Genomic DNA, 22,781 nt, shown 5'->3' with positions numbered 1-22,781 from the left:
AGGTAAGGCATGAACTTGGGCTGGGCCTCACAGCTTGCGCCCTGTCCCTCACTGGCCCCTTGCACCGCCGTCCTCAGGCCACTTCCCGAGTGGGGCTCCCTGCACCTCTCCCTCCTCCCCACAAAGGACCAGGGTGCAGTGGGTCCTGGGTGAGGGAAAGGACGGAGACACCCCTGTGCCTATGCCCTAGGATGAGCCAAACCGGATGGCACAGCCTCAGAGACCTCTGGGACCAGGGTACAGTCCCGAGAACTTCAGTCAGGACAGCCCCCACCAGCCCCCTTCTCCCCTTAGCCAGGGACAAAGCCTTGCTTGAAGGCAGCTGGGCCAGATGGCACCTCCCTGGCTGAGGACAAACCGAGGGAGGGGCGTACTCAGAGGGCAGGGGGCTCCGCAGCCAGACCCACGTGCCTGCGGCTGCCGTCTGCCTAAAGCCCAGCCAAGCCTGCACCAGGCACCTGAGAACTGGGTCAGCGGGCTGGGCCTCACTGGGTGAAGAGCGGGTGACAAGGCAGCACCTTCACCCTGAGCGAGGCGGGCCCCGGGTGGCCCCCAACAACTCCATGGTGGTGGCCGGTGTGTGTGGGTGTTGCTGCAGACGGGCACGTCAGGGTGCACCTGCAGGGCAGCTCGTTACTCCTGGGCAACGGCTGTGGGCGCAGCTGCCTGAGGAGGCGGCAGGCAGGGAGGGGAGCCCCCTTGGTGACGAGGGAGGTCCCACAGCAGGCAGGCGGGAAGGCCCTGCTGGATGCAGAACAGACAGACCATCCTTCACCCACCTCTCCTTCTGCAGCTTGCACTCCCAGGGACAGTGGCGACCCCCGGGAAGAAAGGGCCAGCACACCAACTGTGGCCACACGGAGGGAGGCAGGCCTCTCCCACAGGATTAGGCTCTCCACTGGGCCTTTGTGCCGCTGGTGAGCGCGCTGTCACCTGCTCATCTGGCGCCTCCTCCCTCCCCTCCTCCCTCCGCGTCAGGGGCTCACCAGCTGCGGTGGTGAACTGCTGGAGCAGAGTTCACCTCCCCAGGATCACTGAGCGCTTCTGAGGCAGTAGGGACTCTCCTTGGGAGAGCCTGCTCTGGGCAGGAGGCATGTGGCAACCCCACTGAGCCCCTGCGACGTGTGGGGGCATTCACAGGCACCCTGGGTTGGGGTATGGGCTCTGGTCTGCAGCTGGGCACAGGTGTCCCCGGGAGGCTGCTCTTGGGTGGGAGCAAGAGCCATAGTCACCAGCAGGGAGGAATAGCACCTGTGTCTCGGTCTCCTGCCTCTCCGCAAGGTCAAGGCTCTGACCCCCAGGGGAGGAGTGTGTGGCGAGAAGTCCAGAGGAAAAAGCTTCACTCCCTTCACCAGGACTGGCCCTCTCAGGTGGCCCCGAGGCCCCTCGGGTCATGGCAGCAGGCCCTCCTGTCCTCCCTTTCCAAGCTGCACTTGGTGGGGAGCGAAGCCACACAGACAGGGCTCCAGGGGCAAGTGAGGCTCCAGGCCAAGACGCCAAGGTCAGCAGAGGCCGCGTCAGGATGGGAGTCCTGCCTGGGCTAACTATTCCTGGGGGGTGCGATGCTCCTGCTGGAATCCTTGGGGGTCTCCACCCTGGAGTAGGGTGGTCTGTGGCCTGAGGCTGGCTCTTGTCCTGCCTCAAGAGCAGCCAAGGTGATGACCAAGCTGCTGAGCCCAACCCCCACCCCGCCCAGCAGGGGAGACAGGGAGTGGGCGCAGGGGAGAGGTTTCCACGCGTTAATTAGCGTTTCCAAGCAGGGCCACCCCTCTGGGAACATAGCAGAAAATTCAGATCCTGCTGCCAACGACGGCTCTTAATTAGGAAGGGCCCCTCTGGGCCCAGCACCAGGGTGCGTGGCAGAGCCTGGCCCTGGGCTCCTGGGCTCCCTGGCACAGGCAGTCAGCAGTGAGATGGGTGAGGGACTGCAGGTACAAAAGGAGCCCCCATGTCAGGAAAAGGCCTCCTCTGGGGGCTTCCAATGTAAAGACAGGCGCGGAAGCCGCGGGACTTCCTGCCTGGTGGGCAGTAGCCAGCTCTTCCTATTTCAATTCCAGGTCTGAGCCAGGTCAAGTGCTGAGCAGCCCCCCATCCTGACCAGCACCTGGGGCGTGGCTGCACGTGGAGATGGGGCCTAGGAGGCCACACTGTGCACACCACTAAGGTGTGCCTGGTCCAATGACTGGAGTGCGCCCAAGAGGGGACCAGGACGCGGGCAGAAGATGCAGTGTGCAAGCCAAGGAGAGGCCTCAAGAGGGACTGGCCTGCCCACAGCCCCTCCTCGGGCACCACTCTCCAGCACGGTGGGGAACAAACCACATTTACGCTGCCCAGCCTGAGGTCAGGTGCTCTGTCCTGCCTACCTGAGCAGGTGACACAAGGGTCACTCAGCCCTCAGGCCCCCCTGCACAAGGGTGCTGCTGTCAGGCCCCTGCAGAGGAGACGGGGCTCAGAGTGAGGTGCCAGCTCTGACCTAAGAGTCTGGAGCCAGCAGAAGCCAAGGAAGTCCTCTCCCTGGGGAGGCACCTGCCCTGCTCAGACGCCACTCACCGGACGGCTGTCGCTCCTCCAGACCCCGTTGACAGTCTTGGTTGGGGCGATGGTCACCACCGGAGGTGTGCTGGGGACACTGTGGCCCCCAGGGGGGACAATGATGGGACCCATGGGCACACGCTTGGGTGTGCTGGCAGGGGAGCTATGGTTGGTGGCTGGAGAGGACACAGGTGACGACTCACTGCTCAGCGATGACCCTGTGGAAGGAACACAGCAGCTGAGCAGGGCCAGGCCCACCCTGCACCACCACCACTTCAGGAAGCTTCCCACACCCACACACAGGAGGGGGCAGAGACGCCAGACCTGGTCAGTGGCTCAGCCATGGTCCCTTTGCCCCACAGGCTGGGACAGCAAAACCCAAAGCATGCAGTGCTCTAGTGCCACCCCCACCCTACCAGGGGAACCCTGTCCCACAGCCAGCTGTCCTGGCTCCAGGAGAGGAGGGCTGTGCAGAGCTGCAGCGAGCCCACCAGCAACTCTTGCAAGGGCCTGAGTGTCCTTGGGGGCTGGGACCTGGACTGGGTGGCCCAGGAGGCCAACACCAGTGTCCAGGAGGCTTGAGGCTTGCAGGTCACCAGCAGATGTTCATCGTTAAACTTAACCCCGAGGTAAGTCACCACCTCAGAGCACAAAGCTAGTGGGTCGGATGTTCACCACGCTGCAGAAACACTACCATCCATTTCCAGAACATTCCCTGCACCCCAGAGAGAAGCCCCTGTCCCTCAGTGTCAAGGCAGGGGTCAGGCAGTAGGCGAGGAGGATGGCCTCAGCAGTGTGACCAGGAGGCAGAGGTCCCAGGGGCTTTTCCATTGGGACAGAACTTTACTTGAGCAAGGGGTGGAGTAGCTATGCAGACCCAGGAGGCACCCCTGCCCCCTGGGAGGCACCCTGCTCCCTCGGCACAGTCCTGCCATCTCCTGCAGGAATGCGGCCCTGGTCTCTTTAACAGGGCTCCCTAGGCTTGTATCTTGCACAACTGTGCAGGGCAGCCACAGCTGTTACCCATAGCCCTGCAGGCCACAGCCCGGAGCTGCCAAGCAGCACACTGTGCTCAGGGAGCCTGAACAGGCTCCCACCCAGCCAGCCCTGGTCAAGGTGGCAGTGAGGCCCGAGGGCCGTTGCCTGAGGCACAAACCAACCCCCAATTCTCCAGACAGACCTGGAAGTCACTGCCTACACCCCAAGAATTCTGCACACTTAAGTTGGCCAAACCCCAACTTGGGCGGGGCAGGCTGAGGTGCAGACCCACACTTGACACCTCAGAGGCTCAGAGCTTGCCAGAAGCTCCAGAGCCAAGTGTCCCCCCCTGGTGTCCTTTCCAGGGCAGAGAGTTATGGCTGGAGACAAGCCGGTTTGGTTGGTCAGACCCACCTGGGGAAGTGGCTTCCAGGGACAGCAAGGAAGCAGGCACAGGGCTGACGCAGCCAGGCCTGGCAATATCCCAAGGTTCTTGGAGGGCCAGCTGGCTGCCGTCCCCTGACCAACCCCATGAAGAGAAACGCTGGCCCGAGTCCAGGGAAGGCTCGGCATCCTGAACCCTCACCCGACGCTGGGGAGAGTGCCCCTCTGCAGCTCAGAGTGTGCTGGCCAGCGCTGCCAGCCCCACCCAACACGCCAGGGCACCCGGCCAACTGAGCCACACCTGAGACGTTCACTAGCTTCGACGTGACCATGCGGCCCTGGGTACTGGGACAGAACACCATGGCAGGCCCCGGTCAGACTGAGCAAGGGACGTCTGTCTGTACACGCTTGGATTGACTTGAAAAGTTCATTTTTAAGCTTTTGGGGAAAAAAAACAAAACTAAACTCAGACACTTTTTTCTCCAAAAATAAAAGTGGTGTTTCCTTGGAAATCTCCAGGCCTGAACCTTTGTGGAGGGGTGACGCCCACACCTGGAGCCACACTGGCCCCAGGGTTCTTGCGGTCACGAACTTGAGAATGCCCCTTCACCCCAGGGAAAGCGTGCACCGCCAGCAACGCCCCCGCCCGGCCCCTGGTGCCTGGTGCCTGTGCTCCGCAGTGGCTTACACCAGTTCCTCACCTGTGGCAGAGCGATGCTTCATGGCACAGGCTGTCACAGGCTCCTTACCAGGGGACCCCTGAGCTCAGCCCACCCAGCAGCTACTAGGAACAGCGTCACATCTGCCCAAGGCCTGCAGCGTACCCGGCCCAAGCCCTGGCCCCTGTCTGCACACACTCCCCCCCATGGAGGCAATGTGGGTGTCCCTGCTCCAGAGCCAGAAGGAAACAAAACCAACAGACCAAGAGCCACCAACAGGCCAGGGTGGCGCTCACGCACCCACGGCCAGGTCTGGGGGGTCCTCCCAGGGGCAGCGGCAGGTGAAGCAGCCATTTCCGAGCCCCAGGAGCCTCACAGACCCCTCTGTGCCCTCGCTCCAGAAAGAAGACCGCACAGCAGCTGCCGCCCAAGGAGGCCGACTCGAGCTGCTGGCCCGGGCCTGCTCTGCGCCCCCACCTCTCAGGAGGCCTCTAAGTGCCAGGAAGGAGATGGGAGGGCGGGCAGGGGCGGGGAGCTCGTCTGGGGCAGGGCCCGATCTGAGCCCGGACAAGGGGAGGCCATCAACAATTAGCCGCCTGATCCCCTCCAAGGCGGGAGGCCCCTGCGCACCACCGTGAGCAGCAGCGATCGATGCCCGACAACGCGCTGCCAATTAGCAAGGCCGCGCCGGCGCCCGGCCGGCGTTCTCACTGCGCGGCTGGAGCAGGAGGGTTCGCCGCCACTGTAATTAACTGGCAGCATTCAGCCAGGAGTTAGTCAATGAAACTGAGCCGGATTGCAGATGACAAGAGGCAGAGCGCGTCGTGTCACCTCTGCTGTCTGACCTCACAGATTAGCGCTGAGCCCGCCGGCACACGTAATTAACAGCTGAGACCCCAGAGCCAGCCCGGGAGCCGGTGAGGATGGGCCGGGGCTGTGGAGCTGCAGCAGCGCCTGCCGCCTCTCACGGACACCAGTGTGCCTGGCCAGGCCCCGACCGCGGCACCACACCCCCTGACAAAGGAACCTCGGGCCAGGCGGTGGGGTGACTGGGGGCACCCCAGGAGTGCGGAGGGCAGGTCTCAGCCTGGTCAGGCTCAGCCAGTGACAGCGAGCCTGAGGGGCGGGGGCGGGGGCCCAGAGCTGAAGCTCCACGCAGCCCTGTGAATCCAGACTGGACCCCCGCTCTGCGTGTGGCCGCCCCAACTAGGAGTGACAGAGAGCAGCGGAGAGCAAAGTGCACCAGAACCCCCCAACGAGGGCTCTTGGACCGTCCTGCTGGGCTGCCTCCTCGCATGGCCAGGGCAGCCCAGAGCCTGGCAGGGTCAGGACATCAGGTGGCTTGGCGGGAGTGCCTGTGGTTTACACCTCGTCCCTGTGCTGTGCGACAACGGAGGGACGCTGGGACAGAGACAACGGAGAGACGCTGGGACACAGCCACCCGAGTCCCTGCCCAGCCCTTGTCCCCAGGCCCCGCTTTCAACCAGTGGAGAAACCAAGGGCCAGCAGTGCTTCCTGTCAGGTCTCTTTGGTCTCTGGGTGACCTCTGAGCAGCTTCTGGGCAGAGTCCTCCCGGCAGCTTTGCTGCCCCAGGCTGCTCCTCTAGGGTCACCACACTGGGCAGTCACCAACACTCCCCAGACCTTCCTGCCCCCTGAGCCGGCGGCCTGCTGTGGGGGCTCCTGCTGGGCATCCCTCCCAGGCTCTGGGAACTGTTCCCCACCTGCCCATCCTCATCAAGCTGCCCAGCCCCGGAGACTCGGTGGCGCCCAGAGCACCTGGGGACCTGCAGGGCACCACCTGCCAGACGTGGCACAGGATGAGTGGGGAGGAGCAGGGCCAGACCGTGCTCCAGATGGCGGCCTGCATCTGAAGAGCACCCTGTGGAACAGGAGGGCGGCCCCAGGAGCCATGCAGCGCTGGGGCCTGCTGGGAGGAGGGCTGCGGCTCCCATGGGCGCACCGGGGCCAGAGCAGGTGAGACACCAGCTTGCCTGAGCAGGTGACCCTCTGGAATCCTTGGTCCCTGGCAGAGCAGGGAGAGCCACACGGCAACACAAAGCTAGAGTCGACGCCTGCCATGACCCACAGGGCTTGGGAGGGCCAGCCAGGCAGCACCCGGTGTCTGCCATATGCCAGTACCGGACAGAGCTGCCCCCACCTGCCGTGCCAGCCAGAGCACTGCTGACCTGGGCAGAGGAGATGAAGGCTGGAGGCCACAGCACCCAGCTGAGTAAGGGGCTGTCAGTGGGTGCTGGCCACTGGCCGTGCCTACGAGCCAGTCATAGAACCCACCAGCAGGGGAAGGTGTGGGCCCTGCTTTGGGACACATCAGGACGGAGTATCTGCCAGAACTGTGGCAGGCACCAGCCGCTCAGACCAGGGCAGGAAGGACCATCCCAGGGCACCCGGGACGGTGGGGCTGCTAGCAGGGTGTAGGGGAGACGGGCCCAGCAGGTGGTGGCCCTGGGAACTCAGGGCTGAGAAGGGCCCAGGGCACTCAGATGAGGGGGCCAGGCCCCCACCCCAATCTTTTGCTGTTGTCTTTAAAAAGAGGTGGACTTCTGGGAGAGGGGTGTGGGCGGTGGGACAAAAGCCTTGTCCTGCCACACCACGGGATGGCAGTAGCCTCAGCCTGACCTGCAGGTGCACCTGCTGGGCGTCCCTCCAGGCTCTGGGAACTGCTCCCCACCTGCCTATCCTCACCCACTCCCCAGCCCTGAGGATTTGGCCAGTGCGTCGGGGAAGGAGCCTGGCTGGTGTCTGGTCACTGCCACTGAGGGACAGCATCTTGGTTTCAGGTGGCACCAGGGACCCAACAGTCACCAGACCCGCCTGCCCTCACACCTGCAAGGCTGTGACAAGACTGGGCAGGCCGCCAGCAGACACGGCTGATCACCAGCACTGGGTGTCGTCGGAAGCTGCTCTGTGGTGGCAGAAGCAGTGCCTGAGCCTGGGGCAGGTGCCAGGAGGGCGGGCCTCCGGCTCCCATGGGCAGGTGCATAAGCCCCCCCATGACTGGGTGAAGGGAGCAAGGCTCAGGACGTGGCCTAAGCCCAAGAAGCCCCTCAAGGGAGGACGGGTGAGGACCAGAGGGGCACAGAGCCCCAGGCATGCATGCCTCCCCAGATCAGCTGAGGACACACGGACTCCCACGCTGCAGCCCACTGACAGCAGACAAGCGCCACACCCCTGGGAGACGAGCAGACTGCCTCACAGCTGGGCCCAGCCGGCAGCGGCCCCCTCCCACGCACAAGGCAGGGAAGGGGCCAGGGCTCGGAGGCTGGCCCTCTGTGGGACAGGGCCAGCGATTCAAAGTCAACTGGGCCCAGGAGCACCTCTGGGCACCCAACGCCGCTAAGTCAGTGGTTCCACAAGCACCAGTAAGTCCCACAATGATCTGGGGATCCCCAAGTCACAAGGCAGGCCAGGCACTCAGAGCAGGCCAAAAGCCACTCCAAGACAGTACATGGGGCTGTGGCTGGGGCTCAGTGGCAAAGTGCTTGCCTTGCATGTGTGAAGCACTGGGTTCGATCCTCAGCACCACATAAAGACAAATAAAGACAGTGTGGGTCCACGTACGACTAAAAAACAGTTAAAAAAAAAAAAAAAAGACAATGCGTGGGATACAGGGATACACAAGCCCAGTCTTGGGACACCTAGGCAGGGACTTGAGATGCACCAAGAAGGGGAGGGACCCTGTCCTGCACAACAGAGGACCTGGGGCCTCCCCAGATGGCCTGGGCAGCTCCAGAGGAGGGCCAAGCAGCCAAGGTGGGACAGGCCCAGGACACTAGCTCCAAGGGCCCCCTGGCCTGTCACGAGGGAGGAGCCCGGGGTCCAGCCAGGGACCCACGTGGGCACAGACCCCCTCCTCCCAGGATGAGAAGACAACAGGCAGAGCGCCGGGAGGGCAGCCAGCAGAGGCCCCAGCCCAGCACAAAGCCTGACGGAGGACATTCCTCACCCCAGGTGCCAAGGGCCCTCCAGGGAAGCCAACAGTGCGGTGGGGACGATGGCGGCAGTTAGGAGCAGTGGAATAGGAGGGTGTCTCCATGGCGGGTGGGGGTCGGCAGTCAGGGCAATGAGCCTCTCGCGGTCCCTGTTTACCGCGCTCCGTGGCCCCAGGGCCTCCGCTGAATCACCGCAACCCAGGGTGTTGGGATGGCCTCTTACCCAAAGAAACAGTAGCTCCAACAGATGAAGCGACTGCCCAGGTCACACAGCAGAGTCCAGACGCCCACCTCCGCTGAGCACAGGGAGGTCAAGTGTCACGCGGCCCCCCGCCCTCCACCAGGCCCACCTGCAAACCGCAGAGGGCCGCTGCGCCCGTCCTCAGCCTCTCGGGGAGGGCGGATGAGGTGGCGTGTGCATCTGCTCTGCCCCGGGAAGGCCCCATGAGGACACCATCAGCCTGGGCAGTGGAGGGGGCCGCGCAGACGCAAGCCAGGCCCTGGGGCCGACAGAGGGCACAGGCCGGGCCTGCGGGGCAGCGGCACAGCTCGGCCGGCTCTTCACGCCTTCCTGACCCCCAGGAGGTGGCCATCCCTTCACTCCAGACCCCTCAGCATGGGGCCAGCAGTGAAGCTGGCTCTGGCTGCGGCTCCTGTCCCATCTGGGCAGACATGGACACACGACAGGCCATGCTGAGGGCACAAGTGTTCAGCGTTTGGAATGGCCCCTCTGCCACTTGCCAAGGCTGACAGGGACCCAGGGTGGCACACTGGCGGAGACCTCAGGCCAGGCACACAGCAGGCGGCCCTCAGTGGCCACAGTGGGGTGCAGGGAGAGCCTTTCTAGGCCACCTCCCCCCCACACCTCCAGCTTGGGGACCCACATGCCGGCCTCTGGGGTTCAGCCACGGGAGAGCACAGGCCCAGTCCCCCACTACACAGCCCAGGAGCAGGCCATGTCCGGGACAAGCAGACCAGAAGGCGAGGTCCATGGCCACCATGGGAGCCAAGGGCAGGGAGGGGAATGTTCTGGACTACAGTGGGCATGGCTGCAGCACAAGCTTCCGCGGGGTGACGACTCTTCCCCTGTGAATCATATCCAAGAAGCCAGCCAAGGTGGGAAGGCGTGGGGAGACCCGAGTCCACGTGCCCCCGCCCAGCTTCCAGAGCACAGCACACCCCCCACGGGAGGTGGTCAGCAGGGCATGGTCTCGGGCACCCTCACCCCAGCTCTCCAAGTCTACCTCCACACTGAGGCAGCACAGGACTTGCATCCCTTCTTCCTAAGCCTCAGCCCCCCACCTGGACCACACAGCCCGCTCAGGGACATCAGCCTACTTTACAGAGAGGGCACAGCCAGGTCCAAGCTGGGGTGACACAAAATCTGGGGTTGGTGTGGGGGGAGGATGCTGGGAAATGACCAAGGACTTTTAAGACGAAGCCAGGTCTGGGGCTGCCCGGGTGAGACCTGGAGCTCCAACAGCTTCGGGATGGCTTGTGGCCCCCAGCAAGCCCCCAGATCTCGTCATCAGAACGGGGGGCGAGGTGCTGGCCTGGCCACACCACAGTGTCCTGGGTTCTCCCACTGGTCAGTATTCACCCAGGGGAGCGAGCTGACACATCAGCAGAGTGGGGACAGACGCGCCTGTCACACAGGGGCCCCACCAGCCTGCCAGCCTGCTCTGGTTCTCTGCTGCAAAGTCCCGGACACCAGAGCCCCAGGTCAGAGTCGAGAGGGAGCAGGGACCCGCGGCCAGTGCCTGTCCTCCAGCCACCTGCACACAGAGGCACACCAAGTTCCCAGCCAGGGAGGCCGGGCAGGCTCTGACACTTGAGCCACATGCTGGCCCACCACTGGAGCCAGGCGCTAGGGACAGCTGGGGCAGCCGAGGAAACAAGGCCTTGCTCCCTTTGCCACCGCGGGAGGATGCTTCATGGCCTCTCCGTGCACTTCATGGCCTCTCCAGAGCACTGTCCCCTGAAGCCTGCACCTGGCCTGCAAGAAGTCACCGGCACACTCCAGCCCAGAGGCCTCTCACCCTTCCCTCTGTGCCTCTGCTGGGACGGCCCAGCCTGGACTCCAAGTTCAGTGTCCTGCTGTGTGTCCCCACCCAGGCCACAGCAGACACCTGCTCACCACCCCGCAAGCCTGGAGGCAGGGAGCCGCTTCCTCCAGGCACTTGCTCTTTGGCCTCCCGACAGGGGGACTGCTTAGGTGCAGCCCCACCTCCACCCTGGTGAGCAGGGGGCGGGAAGGGAGAGTCCCCACACGCACCCACCACCTCTCCCCATGCTGCTCCTGATGACCGGCAACAGAAGGGACCTGGAGAGAAGACAGCCAGAATCGAAAGACCTGGCCCCTGGGTCAGGGCCAACACCTGCTCCACAGAGCCGGAGGCCCAAGGGACGCAGCCCCGGCAGAGAGTCACCCAGGTTTCCTGTGTCCTCAGCCCCTGCCTCGGAGGAGCCTGGGGTTCTAGGGGCCAGCCAGCACCCACAGGGCCGTCTCCAGCCGTCCTGGCCACGACTGTTCCTGCTCGTCAGCAGCCCTTGGCGTCTGAGGTGCCCCAGGCCAGAGGTGGAAGGGCCTAGAGCGCCTCCCTGCACTGACTCAGAAGGGACAAGTTCTTGTCCCGGGTCACATGGTCTGAGCCCAGGTGTCACCAGAAGGCAGGCCTCTGCACCCTGGGACTCAGGTGATGGGGTAGGATGGGGACACTGCTCTGTGTCCAGAAACCCCCTGCTCCCCTCCAGGGGGGATGGGCAGGCCCGAGCCGGGGCGCCGGCTGACTGGGCAAGGGCCACCCTGAGCGCTCGGCGGGGCTTCAGCGACACTCACAGGGGCACCACAGCCCCTAAATCCACTGTGGTCCCGCGGCCAGCAGGCCCCCTCCCCACCCCACCCGGCAGCCCCGGCCGAGGAAGGAGAGGCGGAGGGGAGCAGAGCCAAGCAGAGCGGCAGGGAGGGGCTGGGGCGGGCAGCGCCACCTGTCTGCCTCCTGGTCTCGCCCTCGCGCAGCTGGCGCCTCTTACCTCTGGGCTCCTCCGCCTGTTTGGCGAGCTTGCGCAGCGCAGCGGCAAAGCTGGAGGACGGCGCGGCCTGGGCCGACAGCGCGCTGCTGGTGGCCGGGCTGCCGCTGGGCACCAGGGCGCCATTGAGTGGCGAGGGGGTGAGGGGGTTGACGGTGGCGGTGGTCCTGGTCGCGGTGGAAAGCATCCCTAACGAAGGGGACTTGGGCTCATGGCTCATGCCTGAAACAGGAAAAGAAGAACCAGGGTCACGGAGAGCAGAGCCGGCACCAGGCGGCGGCAGCCTGCAGAGAGCCAGGCGGGCAGAGCGCAGGCTGCACACAGGGGCAGACCGCGCCCAGCCAGGCACGGAGACACCGGGCCAGCACAGCCGCCCTGGACACCAGGGCCGGGCGACCCAGCGTCCCAGAGCAAAAGGCGTTAGAAGGGAGGCAGGGTCTCCGGCCGAAGCAAGGTCAGCAGGGAGTCCGCCCCGTGCAGGGGAGGCTCCCGGCCAGGACAGCTGGGAGCGGCGGCTGCGCTCTGGGGAGGGAGGTGGGCACTGCTACTGTCCCAGAGTCAGAGAGGAAGAAACCGAGGTTCCCGCGTGGCCTTGTCCACATGGACGGTCAATGCAGACCCAGGGCCCGAACCCCCACAGGCCAGGGCCCTCACTCCACACTCTCCCGAGTTCCAAGTCACCGGGCCTAGCGGGTGGAGGGGAAGGCGGGGAGGACACGGAGCCATCCTGAGCCCCTCACGGCACGAGGACTCCGCCACTCGGCCAAGTTCTGGACGGCAGCTGACCCCCCGCCACTGGCAGGGCCGAGCCCAGGTCACAACCCCACCTCTCCAGTGCCCCAACTATCAGTGAGGAGGCCAGATGCCCCGTGAACAACCAGGTCCCGCTCCCTCGCTGTGCGCACCTCCCAGAGAAGTCAGCCAGTGGCCTCGCGCCTGGCAGGGGCAGCAGGGCCACAGGCAGCAAGAAGCGATGCGTTTCCCGAACCCACTAGAGCCTGAGAGCGGGAAGGGACCCAGCACCCCACACCCCTGCTGGAGCCTGGAGCCTGGAGCCAGCAGCCTGGCCAAGCCCGGGCACACCTCTCCAGGGGGGATGTGCCTGGAGGTGCACCCTGAGTTTGAGGTCTGGAGGGTCAGGTGGAGCTGGCCGCTGCCCCCTCCTGATGGTGGAGGAGGACCTCCCGGGCACTTGGAGGCATGTGGGTGACAACACTGCAGGGCTGCTGCTGAGGCAGGAGGCCAGGAAGCGCGGCCCCTCCAGCGAGGGCTCAAGCCTCGGGAGCAGAGGCTGCACAAGGGCCCGTGACGAGCCAGCCGGCCTCCCGGGGCCAGGCAGCGCCCACGGCAGGAGGCCCACAGACCAGGGTGCTGGCCCCACTGTCTCCCCACTTGCTCGGCTCCCAGGAGGAGTCACAGGGTCCCCCCCACCCCGCAGCCTGACCTCCAGAACTGCCCAGTTTCAGTAGCAGCCTGGTCCCACGGCCACCCACCTTCAAGCCTGACAGACACGGAGCCCCAAAGTGGGCCTGGTCTCTGCCCGCCCCGTGAGCACCCACCTCACCCAGCTGCACCCCTGCAGACCGCCTCCAGCACCCTCCCCTTGCACAGCCAGTGCCCAGGGTGGACAGAAAGGCCCAGGGGACCAGCCGGGGAGGACAGCCTGGATTCAGATGTGTGAGCCCAGACAGGTCTCCTCCTGTCACACAGGGGCAACCATCAAGTCCACCCCGTGAGGACCGACAGGGGCCACCGAGCGAGGCCGGCAGAGCCGCCGCTTGACCCAGGGCCTGTCGGCACAGACTCCAGCCAGGACGAGTCAGGACCCGGACCCGCGCTGCGGCTCTGTGCTGCCCCCAACCTGGGCAACTGAGCTGCGTGGAGAAGCGTCAGACTCCTGCCTGTGGTGACCCGCCCCGCCCCACACAGGCCTGGAGCACCCACACCCTGGGAGGCTACCACGGCTGCTGTGGTGACAGGCCTCGCCCCACAGCAGGGGAGGAGCCTGTGCACAGAAACACCGCCCACCAGGGACAGCCCAGCAGGCCGCAGGCCACCTTCCAGACAGCCTGGTCAGCTGGTGACCGCAGGGTCTCAGGAAGCTGGGGCAGGAGGATCAAAAGTTCAAGGCCAGCCTGGGCAACTTAGTGAGACCCTGTCTTAAAACCTGAAAAGGGCTGGGGGTGCAGCTCAGCGACAGGGGATCTGGGCTCCATCCCAGAGCAGCAATAAAGGAGGCAGAGATCGACTCCCCTCTCGGAGTAAGGACCAGACCTGCGCCTGCCTTCTGAGCCCTGGCGTGGCGAAGGGCCCTGGCCTCAGCCACTTGAGCAGAGGTGGTCACTATCCCCTTGAGAGGGGGCTTCTGGCCAGCAGCTGCAAGGGAGCCCCCACCCCAGCAGCAAGCCCTCTGGCCCTCACCAGCCCGCAGGACGCAGCAGGCTCTGCCGCTGATCAGGCCCAAGCTGCACCTCCCAGCCAAGGTGGAGGCTCTGCAGGGAGGCTGCAAGATGTGCCGACCCAGCCTCCACCCAGCCTCCACCGTGCTCCCCACCAGAGATTCCAGAGTGGCCTTCTGCAGACACCCTGCCTCGCGGAAAAGGCTGTTCTCACTGCAATCAGACCACCAGCCAGCCCTCCAACCCGAGGGTCAAAAAAGAGTTGTCCCAGACGGGGGAAGGCAGGGTCAGGACCAGTGTAGGGCAGGGACTGCTTCAGCCTCCCACCTGGGAGGTCGTGTCATCTTGTGTCATCAAGATGACACAGGGCCCAGCAGCCAGCGATGCCCACGCTACGAGAGGCAGGCTGCTGTCCACTTGGGCAGGTGCCACAGTGGACTGGGATCTGGGACCCCAAATGGCACTGGGGTCCCACAGACTGCACCTGAAGCCCCTGTGTGCCCCAGTGACTGCTTGTCCTTTCTACCTGGGTTCCACTTTCTCTGCCCTGATCCAGGTTTTGGAAAAAACGAGAGTCCTCCAAGAGATGGTGACCTGGTAGCATATGTCCCCCGTCCTCAGAACTGTCCCCTGCCCGTCAAGATCGTCATCAGCTCCTGAGGACATCCAGATGTCAGCCCTGCCCCCCCATCAGGCCCAGCACCAGTTCCCCAAGGGGGCCGCCAGCAGCCTCGACCAAGGGTACCACCCTCCTCACCCTGGTCCCTGGGGGTCCCCCGAAGCCAGCACTGCAGACGGTGCCAGTGTGCTCCTCAGCCTGGGGAGCTGCTCTGCTGATGTCAGGCCACTTAAAATAGCAGCTTCATTAGGGACCTAAAATTAGCAGCTCTGCTGCATGTGTGCCTGGGGAGGGGCAGCCCCAAGTGGCCGCGCTCGGGGACCCAGGGAGCCGCTGCAGAATGCCCTCACGCCTGCCCCCGGTCCATAGGCCTCAGCTGGCGGCTGCTGTGTGCCCTCCCCTCCATAGATGGGACAGGGACCGCTGGTACCCAGGTCTGCAGAGGCCAGGGCAGGCCACAGCGACTGTGGAGCCCCAGGGGCAGCAGCAGGGAGCCCCCAGGGGCGCAGGTGCCTACTCCCCCCTCATTAGAGAGGTATTTATTAAGTTCTGCGCTCCTGGCCACCGACTGGATTCTCATCGACATTATCAGCTCATCTGAATTCATTATCCTAACAGCTGGGAATAGGCTCCGCAGCATGAGGCCTGTGATGGATGAGGGCTGGGGGCTGTGCACCGCACACGCTCTCCTGACATGTGCTGCTCAGCAGGAAAACGAGCCAGAGGTCTAGGTGGCCCAGATCCGCCAGGAGACTGCCTGCCTGCCTCTCATTTTTTACATCACTGTACCAAGTCTGGACAGGCTCCTTCTCGCCAGCTCAGCTCCCCAGGAAAGAAGGGCTGCCTTATCCAGATACCCCAAGGCCCCTCAGCCCTGGTCACACTCCAACCAGGGGTCAGGAAAAGTCCAGTCCTAAAAACAGAGCTGAAGACCCCTGGGCTACCACCAGAAGCCAGAGCGCAGGAAGAGAGGAATGAACACCCGCTGACCACGCTCACAAGGTGGCTGGGCCTGTTTTGTGGGCAGCCAAGTCTGACCGTGGACCCGCGGTGAGCCTCCTTCGCCCCAGCCTCCCTTGTGCTCGCCCAGGTTTCTGCGAGGCCAGTAGCAGCACAATGCTCTGAAACAGGGCAGCAGGAGCCCAGCTGCCTGGCAGGGGACACCGGCACACACCCGCTGGGTCCTGGCCTGCAGGGCGGAGCCCCGGCTGGCCTGACAGCAGGACTGCAAGAGGGGAGGCCTCCCGGCCCCATTAGGTATGGTCCCTGACCCCCTCCTCCCACAAGGGGGATTATTAATCAGCACACCGGCCTCCCTCCCAGCCTCCCTCCCGGCCTCCCGTGGATCCCGTAATTACTGCTTCCTTTCATGCCTGCTCTGCCCGGCCCCAGACCCCAGGCCCGCTCCCTCCGTGCTCTGTAATTACAAGCTAATAGCTGAGATGAATTTTCTGCTGGGTCCCAGCTCAAGCACCAACCCGCCCCCTCCCCGGCAGCCCCCCTAATTACACCCTGCGAGGCTGCGCGGCAGGGCTCCGCTCTTGGCCGCCCGCACAATCTGGACCTGGATTCTCTAATCACCCCTCTTGGTGATTCTCCATCACCACAGAGAGAAATGTTTGTGAACAAATAAAGGGCGTCCCCCAGCGATCCCTGCCCCCCAAGGGGACATGTTCCTGCAGCCCTAACAAGGCCAGGGGTCACCAGCTGTGGGGACTGGGGGCACGGTGGCACAGGGTGCCATGTGGTCCCCAGAGCAGCTCTGTCATCAAGTCATGATTCCTTCCCACACTCGGAGCGGCAGTAGCTCTGGGTGGGACCAGGGAGGGGGCCTCGGCTCGTGCCAGGGAGGCCCCTCTCCAAGGTCAGTGCCCGTGGCGGCGGCTGGCAGAGCCAGGGCAGCACCAGCCCAGAGGAGGCACGGCCCGAGCAGATGGCCGAGCTCCTGACCCAGAACCAGGAGGGCCGGGAACAGCAGGCAGGAGGGGGCAGCTGGGCACCCCTGCATGAAGCTGGCCACGAGGCCACGGGCCTCCCAGGCGCACAGCCGAGCCGCGCGCAAGGCGGGAGCAGCTGCCCACCAGAAACCCAGTCAAGGGGAACAGGACGGGGCTCCCAGGCAGCTGCCGCGGCCCCATTCACCCCTCACGTCCACAGGACTGTGCTAACAGGGGGACGCAACACCAGGGTTTGTCCCCAACACGTCACTGCCAGTCGCCAGGCTAGCCAGGGCCCCTGCTGGGTGCAGAGTGTGCGGGAGAGGCCACCTGCATGGTGGACGGGGAGGAGCGCGGAGCCAGGTCAAACCGGGGGTCGCAGCTGGGGGAGCCCCACGGGCGACATGGATGACACCGGCAGGGTGGGGGCACCCGGAGAGCCATCAGAATGCCCAAGAGTCACCCAGAACTGGGGTCTGAGGCCACAGATCGGGCGTTCCGGAGGTTCCAGGTGAGGCGAGGGACAAAGTCGGGCAACAGATGGCGGTGACATTTGACGCGATTACTCTAAGCGGCTGCTACGTGCAGAAGCCTGACGCACAGACCCAGGGCTGGAGCAGCGAGGGGCCGTGGGGCGGGTGGGAGGGGAGCAGCAGAGCAGGATGCCACCCACAGCGAGGACAAAGGCAGACCAGAAAGGCCACAGGCTGGGAGACCTGGGAGACGGTGCCCAAGGCCACCCCCAAGGACTACGAGGGACAGGCACAGGGCCAGCCCTCCAGCCCAGGCTGCAAACCTCACCTCACCTGGGCCCAGGGGCGAGCCCCGCTTCCCGCCCGCGCTCCCTTGAACATGAGACTGTGGGCCGGCTGCCACCCCTGCAGGTGGCTGGCTGTGCCCAAGCTACAGGTGGGACAAGCACCAGCTCCGCAGCCACTGGGCTAGCCCCGGGCAGCCCGCGGCACCTGGGCCAGCCAGGCCACCCTCCTGCCGTACGTCACAAGGGCCCTTTCAGTGCATGCCACCAGCCTCCGCAGAGGCATCCAATGAGGCCCAGAGGTCCCAGGAGAGATGCCCAAGCTGCCGGGACAAGGCCACCGAGTGTCCATGGGAGGCAGCCCGGGGCCAGCAGGGTCAAGGTCAGGCCCTGTGAGCAGTGACACCTGAATGAGAGGCCACTGCATGAAATCTTGTTCCCCTGGGCTGCAAGAGGCCAGTATCCCAAGCCCCCGCCCCCACCCAGGGGACAGGAAGCTGCTCCAGAAGACAACGGAGGAACCACGGGTCCCCAGCTCCTGGCCCTGCAGTGCCGCGTCTCTGAACTGCTCCAGGGTCCCCCTGACCCCCCGGGAACCAGGAGCAGGGTCCAGGAGTGACCTCAGCAGTGCTAGAAGGCCCAGTGGCACGGGTGCCGAGGGCCAGGAGTGGGTCCCCCTGCTCTGAGCTGCGGGCAGGCCTGGGAAGGAACAGCACTGCAGGAGCCAAGGTGGTCTCACTTTAACCAAAGCCAGTTCCTCGGGCCAGAACTAAGGTGCCAAGTGCCAAGGTGGCAAGCTGCTCTCGGCCGATTCCCACAAACCTCCCAGAAAGACGCGCATCGGGAGTGTACTGCGCTCCTGAGCTTAGGAGGCCAACCCGTGATCCACAGGGCCTGTGTGTGTCGGTGCGTGGCCGCGAGCCTGGGCAAGAGTTCCCTGAATAGAAGCCGAGTGGTAACCCCGTCCCCTAACATAACCTACCTGGAAAGGAGGCTCAGGGGTGGGGTCGGGGAGCCAGAACACTCCGTCTTTCTCATCACATCTCCCCATGGGGCTCCTCTATGGTCTTCAAAGCCCCACATTCTGTGCCCGGACATCGTTGCTGGAAACCATCACGTGGAACAGACGGGCTTCGGGACAGGAAAAGCCCCGAGCCACCCATCAGGAGGCAGGAGCTCCCCGCCCCAAGCCACCCCCACCACCTACTGAGGGGCAACCCTGCAGGTCTAAAGGGGTCCTCAGCACCCTGACCCAGACCTGGCCTGCCCTCATGGACCCAGGGATGAAGTTCTCTGGGCTCAGTGGGGCCATCGTAAGGTGGGGCACCCCTGTACAGCCCCGAGGAGCCGGGGGACTTCAGTGACCCAGGGAACCCACTTCACCCTGTGCTTCCTTAGAATGTACTGCCCGGGCCTCAGCCACAGGGTCCGGGCTCCACATCCCCAGAAAGGGGGGCTCCCACAGGTTGGGGACAAGCTGGAGGAGGGGTGCGAGGTAGAGGGAGAGGCCTGGACCTCAGTCTGACCAAGAGCAGCAGAGACCTCGGCCTGCATTTCACTGCCCGCAAGCCCCAGCCGTGGCCGGAACCCTCGGTGAAACCAGAGCCCCAATCTCGGAGGCCGAGGGCTGAGCAGGACCCCAGGCCAGCAGGCCCCACGCTAGTGGAGACCGTTTCCTCATCTGTGGAGTGACCAGGTGACAGAGGACGATGGGCAGACCCACAGCCTGCAGGACGGGATTCCCCCAGTGTCCCCACCTGACCCAGGACCCAGACTTCACTCTGGGGTCTCAGCTTCAGGCCACCTGCCACACAGGCCCTTCAGTAAAGGCACACGCCACACACCTCCCTGCACATGCCAAGATCTCCACACACTGGGCAGCTGGGGAGGAGCCCGACCCCATCAAGATGGTGAAGACGGCCGGTCCGACAGGCCTGCTCTGGGCTCCAGGAGGCTGGAACCCGCTCCTCCTCCGTGGCTGACCGCAGGCAGTGGACGAGCCCCCCAGCCCCTTCCTCCCTGGTCACCCGGGGCAGTCCCTCCCCGGCAAGTCAGGCCCTCCTGAGGTAGGAAGGACACAGGGGGAGAGGTGCCCCACACCCAGCATCTGCACCACAGCCAACGTCCCCCCATAAGCCAGGCTGTGACCAGAAGTGACCGGAGAGGTTGCAGCACCTCTGGGGGCCAGGACGCAGGGCTCCTCCCCATCTGGTCACTAAACCCCAGAAGCCAACCGGGAACACGGGTCAGAAGGCACGCGACATGCCTTGGGGCTCCACTCTGGGAAGGCACTTGTCCCTGAAGGGCGCCCAGCTCTGGCCCCCACCTGTGAGCCGTCGTCCTCCACTGACACAGATTTTCCTTCGGGAAGGTTTAACCTGTCCACCATCAATACAGCTCCGACCAAAGGCGCACAGGTCAATACCTTGAAGCCGCCTGCGGCCGGGGAACCGCCATTTCAGTGCAAGAGGGCAGGGCTGGGGGAGGGCAGGCCATGGCTGCAGCGCCTCCGCACGCAGGCCCCAAGTCCAATTCAGTCCTCCAAAGGGCAGTGGCCTGCCTGCGCACGAGACCCCGGGAGGTCTGGGGTGGGGAGGGGGCCTGAACAACGCGTCTGGTGTTAACCCTGGCCACAAGGGGATCTGAAGGGACTGACTTGGCCTTTGGGCCACCCTCAACCCCACACTGCCTGGCGTGGGACAGAGCCTCTGGACCGTGGACGAAATCCCCAGGAACGCCACTGCCGCGGTGACCTCTGAGCACTGACCCTCCGTCTGAGGACACAGGCAACCTGGGTTGCTCCTGTCCGGCAAGTGAGACAGCCAGGGTCCCGAAGTGCCCCAGGCCACGCAAGTCAAGGGCAGCACACAGGAACAGCACATGAGCTCCCTGGGGCCGGGCCACAGTGGCAGGCCCCGATCACCTGCTTTTGGTGCGTACCCATGCAGGGCCAGGGAGCCCACTTCACAGCTAAGAAGGACCTGGGGGAGACCCACAAGTGGCCCCCACGCCATGAAGCCGCTCAACTCCCAGGAAGTCAGGGCTCCAGCCGGGGGACTGGCCACAGACCCCAGCCCTCAAACATGCCCCCCCAGGAAGCCCACTAGGAAGGTGCTCCAAGCACCCTGGGCCAGGGGAGAGCCACCTTCCCTGTCCCACCCAGTGCCCACGTGGGGCCCAGACACACCAGGGGCTGTGGCAGGGCATCTACACCCACCGCTTCTCCACAGTCTCCCTGGGCCAGAGAGGCACCCAGCCCCCAGAGGACGTCCACGTGGAGTCCCTTTTCCACCCAGTTCTGGAGACGGGCAGTCTCTGGCCTCTGGGTCACGTTCCCCAGGACGAGGAACTCCGGACCCACTTCTTTCACAACAGAAGGCCCTGGTAGAGCCTCTGTGGGGAGAACCCTGCCGGCCCTGGGGGGCTAGACAGACGCCCAGGCCCCACCAGGTCCAGAGGGACAGCCAGGCTGGTGTCTTCACCAGAAACCCCCAGCCCCTGGGGCCCCCCAAGGCTCAAGCTCAGCCTGATCTGCTCCTTTGCTTAACTGCTTGGAAGACGAGGGCAGACCCAGAGGCCACCTCCAGGGCTGCCCCTTTATCTGCAGCCCTTCCTTGGGGCCTGGCCTTGGGGACAGAGGCTCTCAGGGTCCTATCCTGGGGGGTGAGCATGGGGGTGCCAGGGCAGGAGGAGCCGAGGGCCTGGAGCCGACTTCCAGGGCGAGGGTCAGGCAGACAGGGCAGCAGCCCTGTGTGGTTCTGGCTGCTGGACCGGAGGGCGCGGGAGGCGGCTGCGGGGGAGGCGGCTGCAGAAGTGAGATTAAAAGGCCCCCGAGTGCGCGTCTTGGCAGGCGAGCGCGGCTGCCTTGGACGAGGTCCTGTTTTATCTGTCTGCACCTCCCGGCCGCGAGCGCTCGGCTGGGTTCAGAGGAGGCGCTCAATAAATTCTCATTGACAGGAACACTCAGAAACGTCCCCTCCCAGGCTGTGGCCTGAGCAGGGAGGAAAGGCCAGCAAGGGGAACTGAAGCCAGCAGCTCACAGCCCTGCTGCACTTGGCCAGGCCGCCGAGATCTGAGACTCCATGGGGGCAGGAATTAAAGCAAGACAGTTGGCCTGCAGCAGTCACCAGGCTGCGCTGTCACCTGAAACAGGGATCTCTGCAGGCTGAAAGCAGCTCTCCTGGCGAGGACTGGGGGGAGGAGGAGGCAGGCCTCGTAGCTCTGTGGTTTCAAAGGCCGCTGCAGTTTCCACAGCGCAGGTAATTAACATGCTACCCAGAGGGCTCCCGTCCAACCTCGGCAGGCTTTGGACCTGGAGGAACCCGGGCTGGGAATTCCAGGGCTCCTGCCGGGGCCAGGAAAACCGGCCTTGCACGCTGACTCCACAAGCCCCTGCGAGTTCCTGGGGGCAAGAGAAAAGGTGGCAGCCAGGTCTGGCTCACCTGTGCTTTTCTGGAAGAGAAGGCAATAGCACCCGCCCTCAGCAAGGGGCTGCAGCCCACAGCCTCCCCTTCCTCAGCTAAGGACCAGGCAGCACCTGTCTGGTGGGTGGAGGGGAGTGACTCCTGGACCACCGGGAGGCGCAGGCCCTGCGTCTGCCACAGAGTGGCGCTGTGCCTGCCCTGCTCTCCTTCCTCTGGGCAGAGATGCTAAGCTGAGCAGGGCCCCCTTCTGCTCTGAAACCACAAAGTGCTCATGGGTCTGCTTCCTCCAGAGACAGGGAAGTTACTTGCAGCCAGAGGCCTGCCAGAGGGGCAGCTCCTAGGCCACTGGAGGCTTCCTGCTGGGAACCCTGTGCCAGCCCAGACTTCTTGGAGCCTTTCCTTGCTCATTGTGACAGCAGTAAACCCAGATCCCTTCCGCACCTTAGAATCCCCGCGGGAAGCTCTGAACCACTAGGCTAAACCCCCAAGTGGTAGTTACTAGGGCCCGAGAAGGTCAGGTGCTCAGAAATGTCCAAATACCAAGGGAGAGGATCTATTCAACTCAACCACCAGAACCCTACAGGCTGTCCCCACCAGGCCAGGGCCCACACTGCACAAGATAACCAGCTGGCCTTCCTTGTTGTCAGAGCCCCGCCCACAGACAGGACAGTGCCTGGAGCAGGCTGGGCCTCCCACTCCTTCCCAAGGCGGGGCTGACTCTGCGTCCCAAGCTGGTGGCTCACTCCAGCACCCAGACTGGAGGAAAGAGAAGTGTCAAACCGGGGCTGGCTCCAGCTTCCCCCACGTCCCCCCTGGCTTCAGTGTCTGCTCCCACTGCCAGGCTGAATGACAAAAGCCAACCTTGTACCCAGCCATCAGGGGTCCCTCCAGGGTGGGCCGGGCAAGCCTCTGGGGAGGTGGGAACCAAGCTCTCCTGCACAGCAAGGCCCGGTGGAGCAAGAGCGTTCCTAGCCTACCTGGCAGGCGTCACGCCCGCACAGCCGGCAGCTGGGATGACACACGCTGCCAGTTGGAGCCTGCGCCCTGGGCCTCTCACCTGCGGCTGGCCGGCTGAGTCAGAGGCAGCCCGTACCTCAGGATCCTCCTCCC

At 64.6% G+C, this 22,781-nt stretch overlaps 2 protein-coding genes across 11 annotated transcripts in view; both read right to left on the bottom strand.

Moving 5' to 3' along the window:
• Window positions 1-22,781, bottom strand: part of GSE1 (Gse1 coiled-coil protein) — a 298,010-nt gene that overhangs the window by 18,446 nt on the left and 256,783 nt on the right. For 6 of the 10 annotated variants that reach the window (XM_081273130.1, XM_081273128.1, XM_081273131.1 and 3 more), the window contains 2 exons: window positions 11,539-11,757; window positions 2,551-2,750 (listed from right to left, as the gene is read on the bottom strand). In XM_081273130.1, coding sequence (XP_081129256.1) covers window positions 2,551-2,750; window positions 11,539-11,757 — 419 coding nt within the window. Of the gene's footprint in view, window positions 1-2,550; window positions 2,751-11,538; window positions 11,758-14,691; window positions 14,797-18,229; window positions 18,253-22,781 lie in introns of those variants that run through there. The other 4 variants (XM_081273132.1, XM_081273129.1, XM_081273137.1 and 1 more) reach the window with 3 other exon arrangements.
• COX4I1 (cytochrome c oxidase subunit 4I1) overlaps window positions 1-22,781 on the bottom strand; it is a 327,664-nt gene that overhangs the window by 114,641 nt on the left and 190,242 nt on the right. The gene's annotated exons all lie outside the window — the stretch shown is intronic.

Source organism: Spermophilus citellus (assembly GCF_964194105.1).
Source record: "Spermophilus citellus genome assembly, chromosome: 18".
Classification (NCBI taxonomy): Eukaryota; Metazoa; Chordata; class Mammalia; order Rodentia; family Sciuridae; genus Spermophilus; species Spermophilus citellus.
Note: the sequence above shows the minus strand (reverse complement) of the source record. Positions and strands in the feature narration are given on the sequence as shown.